At 42.0% G+C, this 20,440-nt stretch overlaps 1 protein-coding gene across 4 annotated transcripts in view; it reads right to left on the bottom strand.

The window, feature by feature from the left end:
- Window positions 1-2,674: 2,674 nt before the first annotated feature.
- LOC311249762 (matrix metalloproteinase-16-like) overlaps window positions 2,675-20,440 on the bottom strand; it is a 73,418-nt gene continuing 55,652 nt past the window's right edge. For all 4 annotated transcript variants that reach the window (XM_084341065.1, XM_084341067.1, XM_084341066.1 and 1 more), the window contains 4 exons: window positions 13,969-14,107; window positions 10,051-10,201; window positions 9,188-9,303; window positions 2,675-4,972 (listed from right to left, as the gene is read on the bottom strand). In XM_084341065.1, the coding sequence (XP_084197191.1) occupies window positions 4,638-4,972; window positions 9,188-9,303; window positions 10,051-10,201; window positions 13,969-14,107 (741 nt within the window). In that variant the 3' untranslated portion in view covers window positions 2,675-4,637. The remainder of the gene's footprint in view (window positions 4,973-9,187; window positions 9,304-10,050; window positions 10,202-13,968; window positions 14,108-20,440) is intronic.

Below are 20,440 nucleotides of genomic sequence, written 5' to 3'. Positions count from 1 at the left end.
CTGAGACACAGATACGCCTAGACAGGCAAAGCAACGTGGGTTTTGGTGGACCAACTTATTGCATTAACACCCACCACATACACAAAAAAAAAAGAAAAAGAAAAGAGTCCTGACTGGCTTTTACTGCACTAAACAGCTTGTATTACTGCTACAGGCCTGGTAAATACAGCTCCCACATCTGTGGGGAAGGGAGAACACAAATAGGCACATGGACACAGACACTCCAAGTCTGTATTTACAGAGATGGAGTGGGACGAGACAATGAGTTAGAGCCTCAGGAAAAAGCACCCATCTAAACATAGCTGAGCATATAATGCCTTTGTCTAAAAGCAGAGAGGCAATTTCACCACTGAACAGTCCTGTGATGAGACCCAATGAAGTGTTATTCCTACGAGTGTAATTTCATCACACACACACAGACTCAGTGACCACAGTCAGTAAACTGGTTTGACTCGCACCTTCTTTGTTGTCAGTAACTGTATGTTGTTAAATGTGTCCCAGCAAAGCTAGAATAAACACTAGGCGGGCCGTCGACGGCTCCTGTTTCACATTCAATACGCAATAAATGCCAGCACTCCAGCGCTGGGATCGTACATCTAAAGTGCTGATTATTATCACGCCACCCAAAAATAAAGCTCAAATAATAGCAAAGTGAGCTGAGCTCTCAGGCCCGGATCAACACGTACACCGTTTCCTCTGAATCAAATGCTACTTTTTTATCATTCTTTCCTGCTGCTGCCTGAGGTTATCTCTGGAGGTCAGAGTTCACTATAATTTTAGCCTTATGTACTAAATGTCAGTGGCCTTAGACTGTAGGACACACTGGATCCTAGTTGCTTGAAGTTCACCTACAATTATTTAGTCATCTGTTTTTGCATCAAAATTAATATCAATTTGGTGTTTAACTGCACTGTAAATATTTTTATCATTAAAAGAAAAAATCTGAGATGCTACTTTTCATATCTTCCAGCTGGATGCTGTCTTCCTATGATTGGCAGGCTGAGCCCTGGCAGGATACAGACAAGACCAACCTGGGCTTTAGTCCATGTAGCAGGCAGACATCGTGTTGTTAGTTGTGTTAAGGACCAACGACCACATCAGCAGTTTAGGACGTGGATGACATTTGCAGGTACATTTACTGACGTTAGCTGTGCACTTCTCCCAAGTTAATGTTTCTTTGGTAGCTTGTTCAACAAGCTGACATCCAGGCCAAGACAAGTGTAATCATGTTTGTAAGTTAGATAAGGCGGATGCTTAAAGCAGTGAATGTGATGTTGTTACACAAGTCTGTGGCTCTTGTTTCGTGTAGCAGGATGCTTTCTGGCTCACAGTGACTATAAGGTCTCCATCTACGTAGACAGATATTAGACGGTATTCTGTCAAATTAATGCAATCTGGGGGATGCCATCATAAAAACAATTCTGATTTCTTTTTTGCCAAAAGAGAACAAAGGACAAGTGAAGTTTAGTTCAGATACAGCAATCACCAGACTTTTACTCCAGTGTCGTCATCAGGTAAAATTTCTTTGTCATCATTGCCAACAAATGTTAACATGCATGTAGTGAACATGAAGTAAGCATTAAACTTGTAGAACATCAGTGTCTTAAGCATTGTTATTGTTAGCATGTTAGCATGCTGACATTAGCATTTAGCTAAATGCTATCGTGCATGTGCTGAACCACTGCGGGGCATATTTTGTGGTGTCATGGAGATTAGTATTGTACTTATCAAATTAATTATTTAAAAAATATTGGATCAAGTAGTGAGCCAGGCTGGTAAACGGTGACCCATATTTTACAGTACTTACTGTACATACTTTTTTATTTATAATCAATAATAAAATATACATATTTAAGCTACTTTTGATACCTTAAAAGGTGCAATATGTAAGAATTGAATACCTGTCAAATTCATACTCAAAACAATAAGGAGGCACCATATTCCAGAGTAACCACTTACTGCCGCTAACTGTAGCCACCCTTAGCTAGTTACCTCAGTTAGCCATGCAGCTAGCAGTTAAGACTGGGACCAGGGGAGTGTTATTTGTTTACAGTGCTAGCATAGGAGCTTTGGATAGGAAGGCTCGTTAGCTTGTTAGCATGCTAACATTAGATATTTCTGCAGCACAATACATAGACTTCATGTCAAACTGCTATTTAATTTTTAAACTAAAATTCTTACATTTTCCCCCTTAAGTACATAAATTGCCAGTAATTACTTCTGATATTTAAGTACATTTCATATCAGATACTTAAAAGACGTTTACTGAACCGTTTGTACTATTTCTGTAAGTGACTTTCATTTTACCAATGTATATATTTTAACATGAAATCTTTACTTTCACTAAAGTACTACTTTGAAGTACTCAACATGAATTCTGGGTGTCCAAATACCAACTTTTTTCAAAGTTTCAAAGCACAGCATGATCTTCCTGACTGCATTCAAACCGACTGACCACCACATTTATTCGGTTGGCCACATACTGAGGACATAAAGAGGAAGGAAGAAATCTTTTTGGGCGTTTGTGCCAGGCGAGCACAGATGTTACTCACATCACATAAGAGTTGGAGATGACGGACGACTATAAGCACAGCAAGATCAGATGTGTGGGACACAGATGCACAAACAGCTCCAATACATGCAGGTGAAAAGATGAGCAGAGTTCGAAGGCAGCTCTTAATCATATATTGATCAATTTATTCATTCTGTCAGGACACATTTCCTCGTTGTCCCATAGTCTTACACAAAGAAGTCATGGTGAGATGTCCAATTTGTTTTAACCAGAAAACAGGAAAGAAAGGAAAAAACCAGTATGTGATCATGAAAACAGACACACATTCAAAGACGCTCGCCGTGACAGCGAGGACACTACATGTTTGCTAATGGTTGGTTGCTTTGTAGAGGCCAATTTAAATTGCCACAGATCTTCCAAAGATCTCCCAATTGTACCACTTGAATCTTTTTTCTCTTTTTTTTCTTAGATTTAGTTGTACCTGGAGGTTAGGGGAGGGGAGGGGTACACTTAAAATGTACAAAAATAAATGCAAACAGTATTTTTTAAGAGTAAACTTCCTCCTCAGCTTTTTGAGGGGTTTCCAAAGCCACGTTGAGCAGAACCAGTTGGATGTACAGTATGTAAATGCTTGCATGCACGTTGACACAGGCACTGATCTTGACTTGGTGTCTCACTTTGTGGGTCCTCAGTCAGGAGACAAGAGCATTCTGGGAACTGTGAGCTCTCTCAAACAAGGCAGTCAACAGGATTCTTTTAAAAAATGGTCAGATAACCATACAGAATGACCATTTTGGATGCACACTTCTTTAAAATGAGGGGAGTATGGGCCGAGGACAGAAAAATTAACAACAGCAAATCCATTAAAAGACTTCCAGGCTTGTTATTAGCCTGATTTCTGTTGTACGGAAATGATAAAAGTAACAGTAACAAATATCTTAACACACAAAAATAGTGGCTTGACTCCAGAACCTTCCGACATCTTTTTACGATACAATACATTACTCTCATTACAGGCTGACCCTACTGTATGTTTTTTGTCCAGAATGGCTCAGCAAGCCAGTGCTGAGAATTCTGGGTAACGTAATAAAATCCAGAAAAACCAATCACAGGAAGCTCACAACAAGCTTCTGTTACAATAAACAAACAAACAGAAACAAAAGCGGTATACAAATAAAAAAAAAACAACAACTCCAAGAACAGCAAAACCAAGCACAAGTAGTATGATCTATAATTAAGGCGAGTTAAAATATTGCAGAATAATTTGGCCCCTGTGTCTCAGACAGACTGCCACAACAGTCAGAGCTCCCCAACTCTTAATCGCTGCAAGGATCCAGAGAAGAGAAGGAAGGATGAACTGAAATGAGGACAAAAAAAGAAAAAGAAAGCCAAAAAAGTGATCCTCTTTGGAGAGAAATTGATTTTATTTGGTTTCGTTTGGTCTCTTCCTCAGAAGCGTGTTAAAGGGAACAGTGAGGACCTCCTTTCTTAGAAGTATTCAAATCAAAAAATTAAAAAAAGGGGGGAAAAAAGAACAGAAACGGGACTGAAGACTGGTAATGTGATTAACTCGTGTTTATCTGAGACTGTATATCTTTTGAGCGCAGTATGAAGGGGGGGCACCGAGATCAGAAAATATAAAACTGTTGTTTAATCAACAACCTGATATGACAGATGACAATGAAGTGCCCTGTGAGAAGAGTGCTTGTCCCCCTGAAAGTCCTCCTGATTAAGGGCAGTTGGGCGAAGAAATGAAAGAGGAATGGGACAGGAAGTCAAGTTTCTGAGATACAAAGTGATGCCGACCCTCCTGTTTGTTTTGACTGGGTTTGACGGTCATTTCAGGCAAAGATCCCCCACAAATTGTCCCTCTGCTCCCCTGTTTGTTAAAAAGGCTGGGGGGCTAGCGGAGTCATTTTAAGTCCTGGGGTCACCTTATGTTTGAAGGGCTGCCGGCGGGCTGTTTCTGCGGGTCTGATCAGACGACCCAAAAGGAGGAGGCGTGGCTGTGTGTTTTCACGAAAGTTGTCCAAAGTCCACTGTCCTCCTCTCTGAAGGTGGGGGCTATCATCCTGTTTTCCCCCGTGTCTTGTGCCGCCCCACCTTCTCGCCTCTATCCGATGTTTCAGACCCATTCCTGCATGGAGCGTTTGCAGTACAGTATGTGGCGTGGCGTACCCTTCCTCTTGAACTGCACCACGGTGTAGATCAACACCAGCAGGCACAGTGCCAGCACGCAGGGGATGACGATGGCAATGGCCTTCACCGTGTTCGCCTCGTTGTCCAGCTCGATCACCACGTCCGAGTTGCCGTCATCGGCCGGTGGCCGGGCGGGGTCGATGGGCATCAGCTCGCAGCCCATGAAGTCCTTGAGGATGGAGCGCGGGTAGCCCGGCTCCACTCGGAGGAACTGGTTGTTGAACTTCCAGTACTCCTTCCCCTTGTAGAAATAGGTGAAACCTGAGGAAGAAACAGAAACCTGTAAGTACGTTGTTGAAGAGACTGTTGCACATGTAACCACATCCATCAGAGACATCTTGGTGTATTGCCCATTGATCTATATACTGTAGAAGAACTAGATGGTGAATGCAAAGATGGTGTCAGGCAAGTAGAGCTGCTCGCCTGGCACAAACACCCAAGAAGTTTTCCACCTTCAAAGGTTAACTTCCTCATTATGTGGCCAACCGAATAAACATAATGTTTCACCGACTGGTCCCGCCCATGAGGTCCTGCTCTGCCCATCGACTTTACATTTTAATGATACCACAGGTTTTAAATCACTTTCCTCGGCTTGGGTAAGGTTTTACAAATGTAAATGTAATGTAACACCGCCATGGATCCAAAATGTTTAACAGAAAGAGTCATAATTGACCTTTTTTGCCGTCCAAGGTGTCCAATCAACAGTTTTACAGAGGTCTCTTTTATAATGGTGCTCTATGGGTAAAAGGCTATAAGGGCCATAGGAGTATTTTTTTCACTACAATGCAACAAGTGGCCGGTGGGCAAAAATGGAAGCAAGGCTGAGTGGCGCCATTGTATCCAGGTGTATAATACAGTAATGGCACTGCCTGGAGTACAGCTCTTTGTCACCGCTGCAGTTTAAACCACTGGAAGTCAACAACAACCATCTTCAGCTGCTCTTTCAAAACTATAAATACAGTCGAGATTAGCAAAAGGGTCGACTGAACAACAAGCCATCACATCATTTTTAAAGATTATCATATGCTTTGTGTGTAAAAAAGGACAAAAGCTGTCAAAAAATGAAGTAAAAAGTACAAAATTGCCCTGAAATGAAGCAAAGTAGAAGTACTGGAAATATGGAAAAATGTACAAGTACTTGTAAATTGTATTTTAGATCAATACTAGTAAATAAACTAAACATCACTATCCACCACTGATCTTGGTGAAGGAGCCAATTCAGTACTTTTGGTTTCCAAAACACATTTCAATAATTAAAAACATACTAAAATCACTTGATTGACTTCTGGCGAGCAGTGAGTCTGTGTTTGAGGGTTTTCATAAGTCTGCCAAGCAGGGCAAAGTTCAGCTCACTCTAAGCTCAGAGGGAGTATTTTCTTTTTAATTAAAATATTGAACAGACTCTGCCTTGGGACGGCTGCCTTTCCCATCATCAGGAAACACGATTTGAATTGAAATCGAAGTGATGATAACCTGCCAGAGAGGTAAAAACAAGCCGGCTCAAACAACTGAGTGCGCTGCTCTGCTGCTGAGCAATTGTTTCCGTTTCAGCTCAGTTGTTCAGCTGAGACGTCCCCGACTGTCCCTCAGGACTAATTATATCTGGTCATAGAAAACAAAAACACAGCCAACCAGGAGCCAAACCCCACAGCTAATATCACACAACAGCACAACAAATGTCATGGAGAAGCAAGCTGCTGTGGTGCTTTTCAAACCACAAGAGTGGCAGTTTTTTTTCACAGGGATGTGGAGGCAATTGTCCCGGTGTCACGCAAATCCAGAAGTCTATTTACACAGTAAGTCAGTGTTCATTTTGTGATGAAAAATTGGGGGTTATTTCACTGGGTCCCTCTGTGTTTGTGTCAGGAGCAATGAGCGTGGTGACAGAGGCAGAAAAAAATATTATGTCCCCTATCCAACTGAGATATACCCATTACACACAACGCTTTGACAGTGAATACATTTTAACAATGACAAGTTTGAAAGGCATAAAAATAGTTGTGAAATTACATTTTAGAGTCTTTATATGACATGTTTTCAGTGCTGTGATAATAAGTTATTGTGAAACTGTTGTGTCTATTCGGGTTGACACTAAACTTCACTGCCTCCTGCAAGTCACTGGCTCCGAAATGCGAGTTGGGGAAAATATATGCTGTGTAAAACTGAGTATGACAGCCTGGCTGAATTCTCCAGCTCTCTTCTTCCTCGCTGGACCCTTTTACACTTTGTTTTCTTGCCATTTATTATTCATGCACGCTCTTCCTGGGGAAAATAAGAGGGAGGAAAAGCTTGGATTTTGCAGTCAGATTTTTGAGATGGCTATTGTAGGAGCCGGGGCTTCTTAAATCACTTGTTAGGTGAAGATGTTTCTGGTGAGGAAGTGAGGAGGCACAGGACGGAAAAGATTCATCTGGGGAGCACTGCTTTGCACATGTCTGCTCGTCTAACACTGTCAGACAAAAACTTTGTTTTTACAGGATGTGACTATATCAAAGTCTTCTGATTAAATTAAATTCCTATCTATGTAATCATTCATTACTATCGCTGGTTATTGGTGTTTTTTAAGGCCAGATGTCTGTGTGCCTAAAACTGACATCTTATGAGCAGAAGGAAATCACTTGATCATGAAATTACTGTCTTTCTATCCAAGAGAAGATTGGCCAGGCAGTGGTTAGCTTAGCCAAATAATTAGCTTAGCATAAAGATTAGAGACAGGGTGAAATAGGCCTAGTTTGTCTCTGTACACAGAAAGCTTGACAAATGAACATGCTGTATCTCTTACATTGTGTCTTTTATGGGGAGTTACATGACTATAAGTATTTTTTAAAAAAAAAAACAGGAACAAGGAACAGTGAGTTCCTGGAGAGGTTTTTTTTAGATGTGAGATTTTGTACATATTTGCTCATTTTTAAAACTGTGGAATGAGCCAAGGTAGCCGTCTCTCCCTGCTTCTAGACTTTATGCTAAGCTAAGCTAGGCTAATTGCCTCCCTGCCCTAGCTTTTTTACTCTGCATACAAGCATGTGTGGTATCAATCTTCTCATCAAACTCTGGGCAAAAAAAGTTAGCCAATAATTGCCCAAAATATATTTTTTACCTAGTTTCTTAAAAAGAAGCACAGACAGTTTGGATGGGTCTTATGAGAGACATAAACAGTCGTGAAGTTAACAGGTAGTTTGCTTCATGAGGAGGCACAGTCTGGTCTTTAAACGCCAACCAGTTACAGTCTGAGCAACATGTGGTTATGAAGGCCTCGAAACACAAGCCAGTCTGCACACAACGCCCTCTAATCTCTCATTTAGAGTTTAGTTGACAACCGTGATCAGCTGAAGAATTATAAAAAATTTGGGGGATCTTCTTTCCAACCGGGCAGCAGCTTCTGCCACACTGAACACGAATGATCTGTTATATAGAGACAGAACGGTCCAGGTGAAGCAACAGATAGATGTGTTTGCTTCAACTTACTGTAATTTAAAGAGCGGGAAAGCGAGAGAGAGAGAGGTGAGGGAGGGTGAGAGGTGAGACAGCCCGAGCTATTGTGGGTGAGAGCCAGGTCAGCATCGCCCTGAGGCCCCTGCTCCGAAACGTGTAGCCTCACACGCATCATCGTCGGGAGCAGCAGCACACTCGATTATGGCTGGTAATCTGGGTCAATGTTATGAGCGCACACTGTCTACGTGAACAACAAGCCCGCCAAATAAACGCAGGCTGACACATATATGAGCAGAAATACATGTGATGCACACAAACACCCATCATCCCCTTGGATATAAATCCACCCTTCATGCTCGGATAGACGCCCGCTCCACCTGGCCTCACCGACAAACATGCACGGCTACGGATCTAGGAGGAGATCTGCGCGACAGATGGCCCGAGTGCTCAGCACCACCTGCCCTGCTTTTTCCAACCCGGGCGGTGCCAAGACCAGGCCCAAACCCACCTGGCACGATACATCCAATGGGAAAAGCGATTTCGCTCTTCACACTATCTGACGGGCCAATGGGTGAGCTCTTTGAGATTTCTAAATCCTGCCTCTTCACCCTTGGCGAGGGCCCACTGGCTTAAACCGGAATGAGCGCCCAGCGGTGGTCTTGTCCTTTTCTGCTTTCCACAAGCCTGCTCCAACTGGGTCTTATGGCACACTGAGCAGGATGGACTGATTATGGAACATTCTGCTTGTGAAACAATTCAAAAACAAACCACAAAAAAAAGCCATTTCTGGATAAACTGGCCTCTTTTCATCTTTCAATTGCCATACACAAACACTCTCCATCAGTCTGCCTCCCCTGATACTGCATGTATGGAAGTGTGCCACTCACTGAGACTCAGTGTAATAACTGGGGCAAATTTCAATCAATGCTACTCTGCTTTACCTCCAGCGCAGCGTGTGCCAGTGACCAGCTGAAATCAATGCTGCCTGGCACATGAACCGTGCTGTTATTGCCAAATCAGAGTATCGGGCAGGACAAATCGTACCATTGGCTTTGTCGACGAAGGCCCCCTGTGGCGAGTCAGGCACACCTCTCCACACTGCGATGGGCTTGGGATATCCAGGGTCCATGGTTCTCATTTCCTCATTGTAGCGCCAGTACCTAAACAGGAACAAATGATGAGCCACAGGAAGACAAAGCAGGTACTGTATATCTATGAATGCAAGGTCGAACTGACGACAGATGGCATTTTATGCTCATATGTTGCATCTTAAAGGGGCAATATGTAAGAATTATAGTTGAAATCGATTTGATTAACTTAAATTATCAACCGTATGTGAATAAATAGCAGTTTTGACATTATAATGTTTATGGTTTGATGTGTTGCAGAGATATCTACTGAAGTTAGCATGCTAACCAGCTAGCTCCAGCCCTGCTCTGGTCCAAAGCTCCTGTGCTGGTGGTGTAAACACCAACAATCCCCTGGTCGCTGACCTCCCAGTCCAAACCGCTACCTGCACGGCTAAATGAGCTTACTAGCTAAGGTTAAGGCTAAGCTACTGTAAGCAGCAGTTAGCGGTTACTCTGATGATATGCTGCGCCCTATTTGTATTGCGTATGAAATTGACAGGTGGCCAATCTTACATATTGCAACTTTAATATGAGAATATCTCAACTTCGGCTTCGTCTAGTCATTTTTTATTTAATCTGTTGCTCTCAAATATTTTCTTAACAGGACTGAAGCATTTCGTGACACTCATGGTCACCCAACCCCTTACTAAGACACTTTAACCCAAGTTTTTCTCTAACAACAAAACTTCTTTGGTCATCAAGTGGGGTTTTTGGTATTTTTTTCTTGCGGCTGCTAAATGTCTGAATCATTTAAGTTTTAAGGTTCTTTATCCCCACCTGTCCCCTTTAAAGAAGTAGGTCTTGGCCACATCCTCCCACCACACAGCGGTCTCGATGCTCTGGGCCGGCATCCCGTGGCCGAACTGGGCGATGTCCTTGGGGTATCCAGACTGCAACACTGTGTCCTTAAACACCCAGAACTGCTTCCCTGCACATCGAGAAAGAGAGGGAAAAATAAATCAGCAGGAGAAGGACGAGAAACAGCTGGGAGTACCCTCCAGGAGCAACACAAGAGAAGGCAGATTAAAAAGACAGATACAAGCCTGGTAACAAATGGCCGGCAATAACCTGTTGCCTTGTATTACTGGATTTGATGTTGATGTTCCCCTAATTTAAGATAGGGCACAGACATGGTGACAAGTTCTCCTTGCCCTTGCTTAGAGGTACTTTGGGAACTTTTCAGCGCTGAGAAACTGAGCCGGTAACTGCTCGACTGAGATAAAAAAGAAACAGCCACCATCCCTTGCAGGAAAAACTGGCGAGCAAGAGTCCCATTTAAACATTTGTTAAAAGTTTCCTTAACCCGAGGAGCCGAACAAGTACCTGCACATTTGGATATATCTGGGAGGACGTTGATAATGTTCTGGAAAAATTAAAACCATGTAAAATGTTTTGTGTTCGTCCCCGTTCTCCTTTTACCTTAAACTCTCCTTCCTGCTGAGTAATTAGGTTAAACAGCACGTTTCTGACAGTGTGACCCCAGGAAGTGCTTTCCTCCGTCACTGTTGGAGGTGGAGTGTGTGCCAGGAGGAAGTGGGCGGTGGGTGGGTGGAAGAGTTGTACGTTAGAGGAGCGAGAAAAGGAAGAGGTGGAATGACAAAGGTGGAACGAGGAAAAACAAAGGATGTCAAATATTTTGGCTTCTCGTTCTTTGACTGACGTCACGCGTTTTTTACTTTATCTTATCAGACGCCTTTCAGATAAATTCACTTGATTACTCATTAAAACGAGGCCTAGGGCTGACAACATTCAATATTAAATGCGGGAAAAAAAAATATTCATCAGACTCTGAATTTGCAGCACAAAGATAGTCTTTCAATATTTTCAGGACTGACAAAAATAAATGTCTCTCTTTGGGATCTAAACCCCTCAGGTAGAAGTTTTGTTGGGGGAAAGACGGAGACTAAGCAGGGAAAACATGAAAAGACTGACAAGGACGTTTGCAGAGGAAACTAGCAGACGATAAATATACAGTATGCTACATGCTGGATTCATGAGGAACTTTTGCTCGGTCAGCATTAAGATGAAACGCAGCCCTTCAACAAAAAGAGGAAGTGGGTGTGTAACAAAACAGACATGATTTCAGCAACATTTGAACTCGTTCCCCTGCTTCTTAAAGGCCAAACATCTGACATTTAACCTTAAAGATTATAATTTACAATATACGGCTGCAGTGAAGGAGGGAGAATAATAGGTGGAGAAGAGGAAGGAACAGTAGGACAAAGTGCGGCTGAGTTTAAGTGGGAATGCAGTGGCCTCTTTTTGGAAGAGGAAATTCCTGTCATGTCATCCTCTTTCTCTTACAGTGCGCCTCTCGTTCTGGGTCGCACTTCCTCTGGCCCTGACACACACACACACGTGCGCGCGTGGGTGCGCACACACACACAGTGATTAATAGAAATCCATCCATTCTATCTGTATCCCACATAAAATGGGATTCTCCTTTTCTTTTTCTGCCCCCCCCTTTTTTTTTTTTTTTTTAAATCTGACTCGACTTGCGTAGCACTCCACATAAAAGTCGGGCTTCATCTTCAGAGCTGTGAGGGCTGCTTTGATGTAGCGGTGGCTCCGGCATCTGCTGCAGTGTAACGACTAATCCCCTGCTCGCCCTCCACAGTGTATGAGGAGTTATATAGGATGAAGATTTGTTCCAAAAGGAGACGGGCCACACACAAACATACAACCAAATGAGCCACACATGTGAATACTGAAAATAATTTGCAGAATCACACACACACACACACACACACACACACACACACACACACACACACACACACACACACACACACACACACACACACCAGCGTTCCCAGTGTGACCCTGTGGTAAAAATGCTTTACTTTGACCTAAATCTTGCTGTTTAACACTAAACAGTTGGACTGAAAACCAAATTTTGAGCGGTAAATCTGCCACCATTATTGTAAACTGAATACGTCTCAGTGCCAAAGTGAAAAGCTTGTGTACCAGGCGCACTCAAAGTAACGAAGGCAACAGAAGATGAGCAGGACATTTTATAGTTAAAAATAAACTTGCGACCGATCTTAAGGGAACAATTTCCGCACTGAAAGTTCAACCTAATAATGTACACCAACACTGATATATCTGCAATAACCTTATATTGGCAGACACGATGGCTTGGCTGATTCATTGGTCCGGCTGTAATCTAAAATAACATGCTCTCAGACATGTCTGCATGAGGTAAATGAAGCAAGCAGCTCTGTCTGACCATTAACACAAAAAGCACCAATCAAGCTCTGATTGAAACCTGCCTCCTGGGAAGAAAATGCATACTGACGTTCAGGTCTTGCTGCATGTGTAGGGCGCCCTGTTGAAACCTTGCTACTGCCAACACTTATTTTGATGAATTTAATTTTAGTTTATAACCCAACATGTTATCTTGTGATTAAGGCTAATCAAGTCTATTCTGAGAGAGAGTCTCAGAAGAATGAAAACACTGAAGCAGCACTGTAGGAATAAGAACACATGCTGAATCTGTCTCTAATATATACCAGTGGTGTCTGCTTGCTGACCTGCTCTGTGATGCCATTACAGCACGAAGCAAATCAGTTTCCCAGCCATGACTTCACGAGTTTAATGCCTCCATCTGTGCATTTATTTAAGGAGAATTCATCAGACGAGGCGCTGTTAGAAAATATTCAAAACGGCTGGTTAGACAAGGACCCAGAGTGCTGCGTTTTGTTTCCTGACCGACTTTCTTCCTAATTTTTATTCCGAATGGGGACAGACAGAATGAAGCCTTCTGGGAAATCAGCTGTGCATGTTCAAATGAAAAATGGCATTCTGTTAGTTTAAATTTTCTAAATCTGTGTGCAATCCCGTTGCTACCCTGCAGAGAAAGCGAGCAGAGCGGAGGATTCAGCAACGAGATCAAACTCCCGGAGCTTGTGGCGCACACGGGACCAGCCGTCCGCATTTTCCAGGAATTGTTTGGTGTTGAAAATAGAAACGGGTTTGATTGAAGATTTGTAGTTTTTATCTCAGCAGATTTTCATTGCTTACCTACGTCTCCTTTCATCAACACCTTCCCTCTCTCTCTGTCGGTCTCCCTCCCTGGAGTGTATGCAAATAAGAGTTTACAGGGCTGCTTTGTTTGCTTGCTGTTTCTTTTAAGTGGCTTTTCGGCTTTAGACATAATTAGCTTTAGATCTCAGTGTTTCGGGGCTTGAATATGGAGACAATTCTCTTCACAGAGGTAAAAAAACAACAACATTTGAGATCATCAAACACTGACAGCAGGTACTGAAGCATCTTTATCACATGCAGTGATGGTGAGTTCCAACAAATTATGTTTAGCTACAGCTTAAGATTTAAATTAAAACATAGTACTACCACACCATTTTCATTACAAGTCATAACTTGTGGATTATGGTGGATTTTCCAACCAAGTGAGCAAAACACGGCTTTAATCTCTCACATATTGACACTGAACTCACACACACAGATAAGATCAAGGCAGCAAAGTACAGACGCACAAGGAAAAACACATGCTGAATACAGAAAAGACATGTGCATACGGTTTATACCAGAAGACAGCCATGTACACAGAACATATCTGTGGACGGATAACACGCGAGAAGAATAACACGTGAAGCAAATGTAAACCAGGATGGTACAGACTCAATATTTGGAGCGGATGAAGATGGATGAAATGGAGCAGCAGCTCAGGCTCACCTTTGAAGAAGACGAACTTGCCCTCGCTGTTCTCGTAGACGGCGTCTATCTTGGGCGGCAGGCCCCTCCAGAAAACACTGATGAGCATGGGGTATCCTGGCATTACAGAGTTATCTCTCACCCGCCAAAACCAGTGGTCCTGTAAAAGAGATGAAAAAAGGACATTGTCAGGAAACAGAGGAAAGCAGCACAAAGGTCAGGTATAGTTCATGTTACTCATCACAAGGAGTTTGAGTCAGCCTGTCATATGACGTCTTCTGTGGTCCTGGACACCCTGATGATGTTACCAGGGTCATCGTGGATTGGGCTCAAGGCTTTAAAATAAATCAACAGAAAGCCTGCATTAAAAACTGGGGGTGTGGGGTTTCAAAGATGTGGGCATTCAGGAGGCAGAAGGGTCAAATCAAATCAAAAATCCTGCAGATGGGAAATGTAGGATCCTGTCCTGACCCATAATAAGAACTAAAAGATTGAATATCTTGGCCTCTGTAGCTTCAATTTCTAACTACTGCTGTTTAATGCGTCTCTTGTGAGTCCCCCAACTTCATAAAAAGTGCAATCTTAAACCACTGGAGCAGCCCTTTACACAGATGTACATGGTTTGGCAAGCGTGCATCTGGTTAAAGGGCTACTCATTCCTCGGCCCTGAAGTCTTCTCTCTTTTAAAACCAAAACCAAAACATTTGACACTTGTGCCGCTTGTAGAAATTTTCATCTGCAGCGTCTTCTTCCCCTTAATGTGATGCCCCAGGCAAGTTTATTTTTGTGGGATGATCTCTTTGGGTTGGAAAAACACATACTTAAACTGCATCTCTTTTTAACATTAAGAAGTTAATGTTGATTGCACAATGTAATGGCTGTAGAATAATGACACCATTGGCTGGCAGCCTGGCACCATTTTGTATCTGCTGTCATGTCTCGGTTATAGACTAAATGAACAAATAATAACATGTTTTTTCCTGCATTGATGGTAGTTGCTACTCAGAGGGAAATGGAAACAAACTTTACAACAACGGCACCAACAATACTACCACTTGGAGATGATAGAGGGTGGGAAAGTTGTCTGTTATTACTTTAACATGTAATGAATTCTGCATATAACACAACTGATGGTATATAATAACAGGCGTTGTATTCAGGCCATCTCCTTGCTTTTCCAGTTTTACAAACAAAGCCTGCTGGCAATGATAAACTCCGGCTGCTGCTTTGATAGCCCCAGTGCCTTTAAGATCCGCGTATACTTTCTCAGGTTGCCTGGGAAGCCCATGAGCCTCGCACTCCACACGCAGAACCTGAAGAACATACTGGGAAAACCATCAAGTAACGGGGGCAAAGTGATAGCCAGGAGCTTTATGAGAAGCCAAGAGTCTCTGATTTCCTTCGGGGTGGGAAACGTGAGCGCGGCCAACTGGAAGGTGTGTCTTTTTGATGTTGGATGAAACTTGATGACAGAGGGGGGCCGGGGGGAGACCCAGCTGTGAAAGCCATTAGGACTCAGCGAGATGTCCCACCCTTTGGCAATGAACGGGCAATTGCGTCTCCTCAACGTGTAGAACGCTCGGGCCAAAAAGCCTGACCTCATAGTGAGGGACGCGGAGACAGAGAGAGGGGAGAGACACATCATCACACCCGGCCTCATTCACAGTGAAAGCTAAATAAACAGCCCATTTATCAAACACTCTCTCCGCTGCTCTCTTTCTCTCTCTCTGTCTAATCCAATTCTTTTCTCTGGGACTGTCCTCTCTCCCAGGACTCTTCCTCCTCTTTCTTTTCATTTCCCCTTGTCTCTCATTCCAATTCCTCCGCTCTTCCTCAGCCCCACTCGCTCTATACATACTGCCTCCATAGATTTCAATTGTTCAGCGTTTTCTTCTGTACACGGCCCGGCCCAGTAATTGAAAACAGATCAGACTGTGAAATCCAACCCATTTGAATACTTTTGACTTTATAAAAGAGAAAATGTTCTTTCTCCGGCCCCACCGTCCCACTCCCACTCTGAAAATAAAGCTCTGGCGAGCAGACTTCACTTGTAGAACATTTCAGCCAGCACTTTGCAATTACAGGAACGTCTAGAATAATCACAACAAGTTCGGTCTGAGCAGAAGTTGCAAATATTATACCTCAAATTGTTCATGTTCTCTGCTTTGAGTGAAAGGGCAGTGCAGGGTTTGTCACGCATACGGCCTAATGGTGCGTCATAATGCATGCAGAGCATTAGGGCTGAATTACCATATGCTCTCTATAGAAATATGAATTCTTGACTGCTCGATGGCCTTAACAAACTGTCCCTATCGATGAGATTTTGTCAGTGTCGAGGAGAGTTTGTGAAGCGGAAAGCAAACTGCAGATATTGAACTGTTATTTGAGCTCAAAGTTAAAACTGTACAACATTCACTGTACTGCAGATACATGATTGGATCCGCTTTGCATTTCATTAATACTTAAATTATTAGATATTGACTGATTGAGATAAAAATGTCTACAAACGAGATAAAAACGACTACAAACAAGATAAAAACCACTACAAAGAGACAAAACATAACTACAAAGAGACACAAATAACTACAGAAGAGATAAAACAACTACAAAAGAGATAAAAAACACTACAAAAAAGATAAAAATGACTACAAACGAGATAAAACAACTAAAAAAAGAGATAAAAAACACTACAAAGAGACACAAACAACTACAAGGAGAAAAACACAACACATTTTTCATTTGCCTTCTAATTTGTCAATGAAAAAAATTTACTTTTCAATATATTCATCCACTGCACACTGTTTTTCTATTACATGTACTCTCACATTGACCTTCACAGGTACATTTTTAGTGAAAGACAAATGATGTCGCTGTGTCCTCATCGTAAAATGACCAACAAGTAGCTTGTATAAACAAAACCTTATTAACGTCTAAGAATTATACTTTTAAATGCCAACAAAGAGACAACAAGTTTAACTTAAAACTTTGCCATCGCGGACACACAGGTCAAGCCTGGCGGAGCATCTGCTGCTGCCATGTGTGTATCTGTGTGAGTGAAGAGGTGAGAATATGATAGACAGTGGTGTTAGGATGACAGTGTTGCTGACCTCTCACTCAGTTAATGTGACGCACACACTTGCTTGGCTGAGAGCAGAATGCAGGTGTAAATAATTCAGATGGACAAGGATTAGGGTTGAAGCCTGAGATCTCAATATTTATAAGGATTTCCAAATCGACTCTTTTTCACAGAGGAAATAATTGCAGAAGACCGGCTTTTGTAGCATGCCTGCAGTTGTGTATTTGTGTGTTTTCTCATGTGCTGAAAGCTACCTCATAGGCTGGAATGAAACTTCTCCAAACCACATTAACATTATCCGCAACTCTCGTAAATAATGAAGTATGACCTTGAAATGCTACAGCAATAAGGCCTGGTTCAACTTCTCAACCCGCAGCTGCTTCTTTTTATTACGGTTCAATCTAACATGGCTGCTTTACAGTTTGTACATGTGGCAACATTTTCTAATCCAACAAAAGTGTCAACAGAGTACAACATGCAGACTGTTAAACGGTGACACATCAAGTGCAGATTGATAATGTCATCCTTGAACAAAGCTCCTGTACCTGATATCACTGAAACAACTGGATGAAATGTGAGCCAGAAATGGCTTAAGATCTGCTTAAATGCACAAGCACCAGCTAATCATCTCAATAAAAAAGGTGGCCAGCAGCTACAAGAAATGTTTGATTCTTCTGTATTTCAATAAAAGACAAAACAAAAAAAAAACTTCACATAATTTTTGGAAACGTTTTCGAGAAGTGAAGACTGTTGGTTATATATTTCTGAGTGGTTCAGACACGCTGTTAGTGCAGGACTATCCATCTCTTTCCTCCCAGTAACACAAAAGAGAAAGATCCTGAGAAGAGTGGACAGCTCACTGCCCACTTGGCCACTGTGTTCTCATTAATGGATGTCGGAATCAAAGCATGTCTCCAACATCGGAGGCCAAGTGGCCAATCCTGAACCGCAAGGCACCCTCCGGCGACCCAGAATCCCTTGCTCTAAATCTGTACACATCAAGGAAGGAAGGTCTCTCACTCAACTTGGGAGTAGTGACAAGGAGGAGGAAGGACACAAAAGTGTGGCAGTTTCCTTTATTATAGACATCTCAGGATGAGAGCTGAGTGATAGACCGATGAAAGAATTGTGTTTTTTCTCCATCATACCTGATTGGGAGCAGTACAAGAGGCTTGATTGCATCCAAGTGTTGGTCTGCAACTACAGACTTTTGAGCAGGCAAACCATGCATCATAATTAAGCTTTATAAATGAGAGCAGAGGTAAACTCATTAAATTGACCTTGAAGCATTCAGCTATTGATCCTAAACATGGATACAACCACTCTTAAACCACTGCTTTCCAAAATGTGTATTTTTTTAATGCTTTCGCATAGACTCAACTTCTCCTTAGAAACAAACAGGAGCACAAGATGTTTTAGTCTCAGTAGAGTATCCTTGTGTTGATTTTCAAAATGATTGATCCATTAAGAAAATATTAAGGCTCCCAGAGAAAGATGTTTTAGGGAATCCTGTTTGGATTTTCTGGCGCTAACTGCCAAGAGGGCGGCGTGCCATAAACTCAAATCCAGACTTCTAAATGTCTGTTGGATGACATCCCAGACTATATGTTCATGTTTTACTACACTCAAAGCCTGATAGGAAACGAGTGGACTCTTGGTATCTTGCTGCCCAGTCATTGTCTGACAGTATAAGTGACGAGGTCACAGTTCAGTACATTTTAAGTGCAGCATAGAGCGAAAACTGCTTGCATTAATGCCTGAGAAAAGCATGGCTCCTGCTTTTACATCCAGTGGGATACCATATGGTTTGAGAGTTCATAAAAAGTTGAACCCGAAGTGCTTGCATTCATAAAAGTGGTAGCTGTGTAATTTTAGTGAGGCATTTACTGGTGACACTGGATCTACACGGCCGAACACAGTCATCTGTGAACCTTACACGACCCTCTGTCACTCCACTGAGAGAAAAATGATCGACCGTAAAACTACCACCTTAACAAGCATGACTCCTAACCTGCCTTTGTAGATTAACGTGCCGCGAATAAATCAGGAACTCCTCAGTGCTGTTGTGAACAATACTGAGCTGAACACTAGAAAACCAACATGTATCAACTATGCATATATATATATATATATCTGCAACAGAAAACACAGCTCTGAAAACACGTCTAATGTTCTTCTCAATGTTTTTCATGATATTATTAAAGTATTCTGAAAGACGACAATGTCTGTCATTCACTTTGATCAAAAATGTGAAAGGTGTAACAACAAACTGTTAATCTTTTACCTCCATTTATGGCATCTGAAACATAATCACTGAAGTTAAAGGGGTCACAAGAATTATTACTCATTCTGTAAAATAAACTGTTGTATGTTTTCAGCTGCTCTCAAAGGAGCTCTCCTAAGTTTGAAATATAACCTTGATGATGTCATCAGGGTCATGTCGGCTTGGGTTTTAAGATTTAAAACTTTGAAACTGAAGGCCAGCGTTTCAAATTGGAGGTGTAAGGTTTGATAGAAGTGAGAATTTGAGAGGCACAGGGGTCTAATTAGAGACACTTGTGGGTTGCATTATGGGAAGTGAAGGAACCAGCCTACACAAGAACTAAAAGTCAGGATAGTTTTCAGTTTCTTTTCTTTATCTTGTCCCAACTTTATAGAAATGCAATACTAAATTTATAATTCCTTACATTACTTGTTAAAGAATTACTTGTACTCTAATGAGTATTTTTCAAGTCTGTAATTTCAGTATACAGTAAATCATTGCGGAAATGACGCAAGTGCAAGAGCTTCTTTTCCACTCACGCAATCATCCACAAACAGATGTAGAAACACCTTTAAACATCTGTTTACACATCGATAATTGTGCCCGCTCCACCAATGGTTCGACCCGTCTGAGAACAACTGCAGAGAAGAAAACATATGGCTGATTGTGTTTCACCAGCAAAGTTCTTAACAGCATCAGAACAGTTGTCATTACGCAGGACGCATGGTTTTTGTGCGTATACATCGCTTATACATCTGGCCCCAGCTGTAATATGGAATAAATTTCCCTTCAGGACGGAATAAAGTTGCATATGGTGCAGTTTTGTCAGCAGTTCTTGATGAGCCCCACTACTTTGTGATGGAATTGACATTTTACCATTTTGCACTTTTCAGAAAAACATTTACCTACTTTGTTTGCTTGATTTCAACTATGAAAAAGCTCTGAAAGTCTAGCACAGGAAAATGGAAATGTATGTCCCATTTATTGCAAGGATTCACGTTGATTGAGAAAAAAAACAACGTTCGATTTACATGTAAATGGTTTTGGAGTCCATCTGTAGACTTCAATATACTTTCAAAGGCAGGAAAGAAGCAAGCAGCGATAATCACATCCAAAGTTTTGACACAAGTAATCTTCAGAGATGTGATATGAAT

Source organism: Pagrus pagrus (genome assembly GCF_965226575.1).
Source record: "Pagrus pagrus genome assembly, chromosome: 20".
Lineage (NCBI taxonomy): Eukaryota > Metazoa > Chordata > Actinopteri > Spariformes > Sparidae > Pagrus > Pagrus pagrus.
This window is presented reverse-complemented; position numbering and strand designations above follow the sequence as displayed.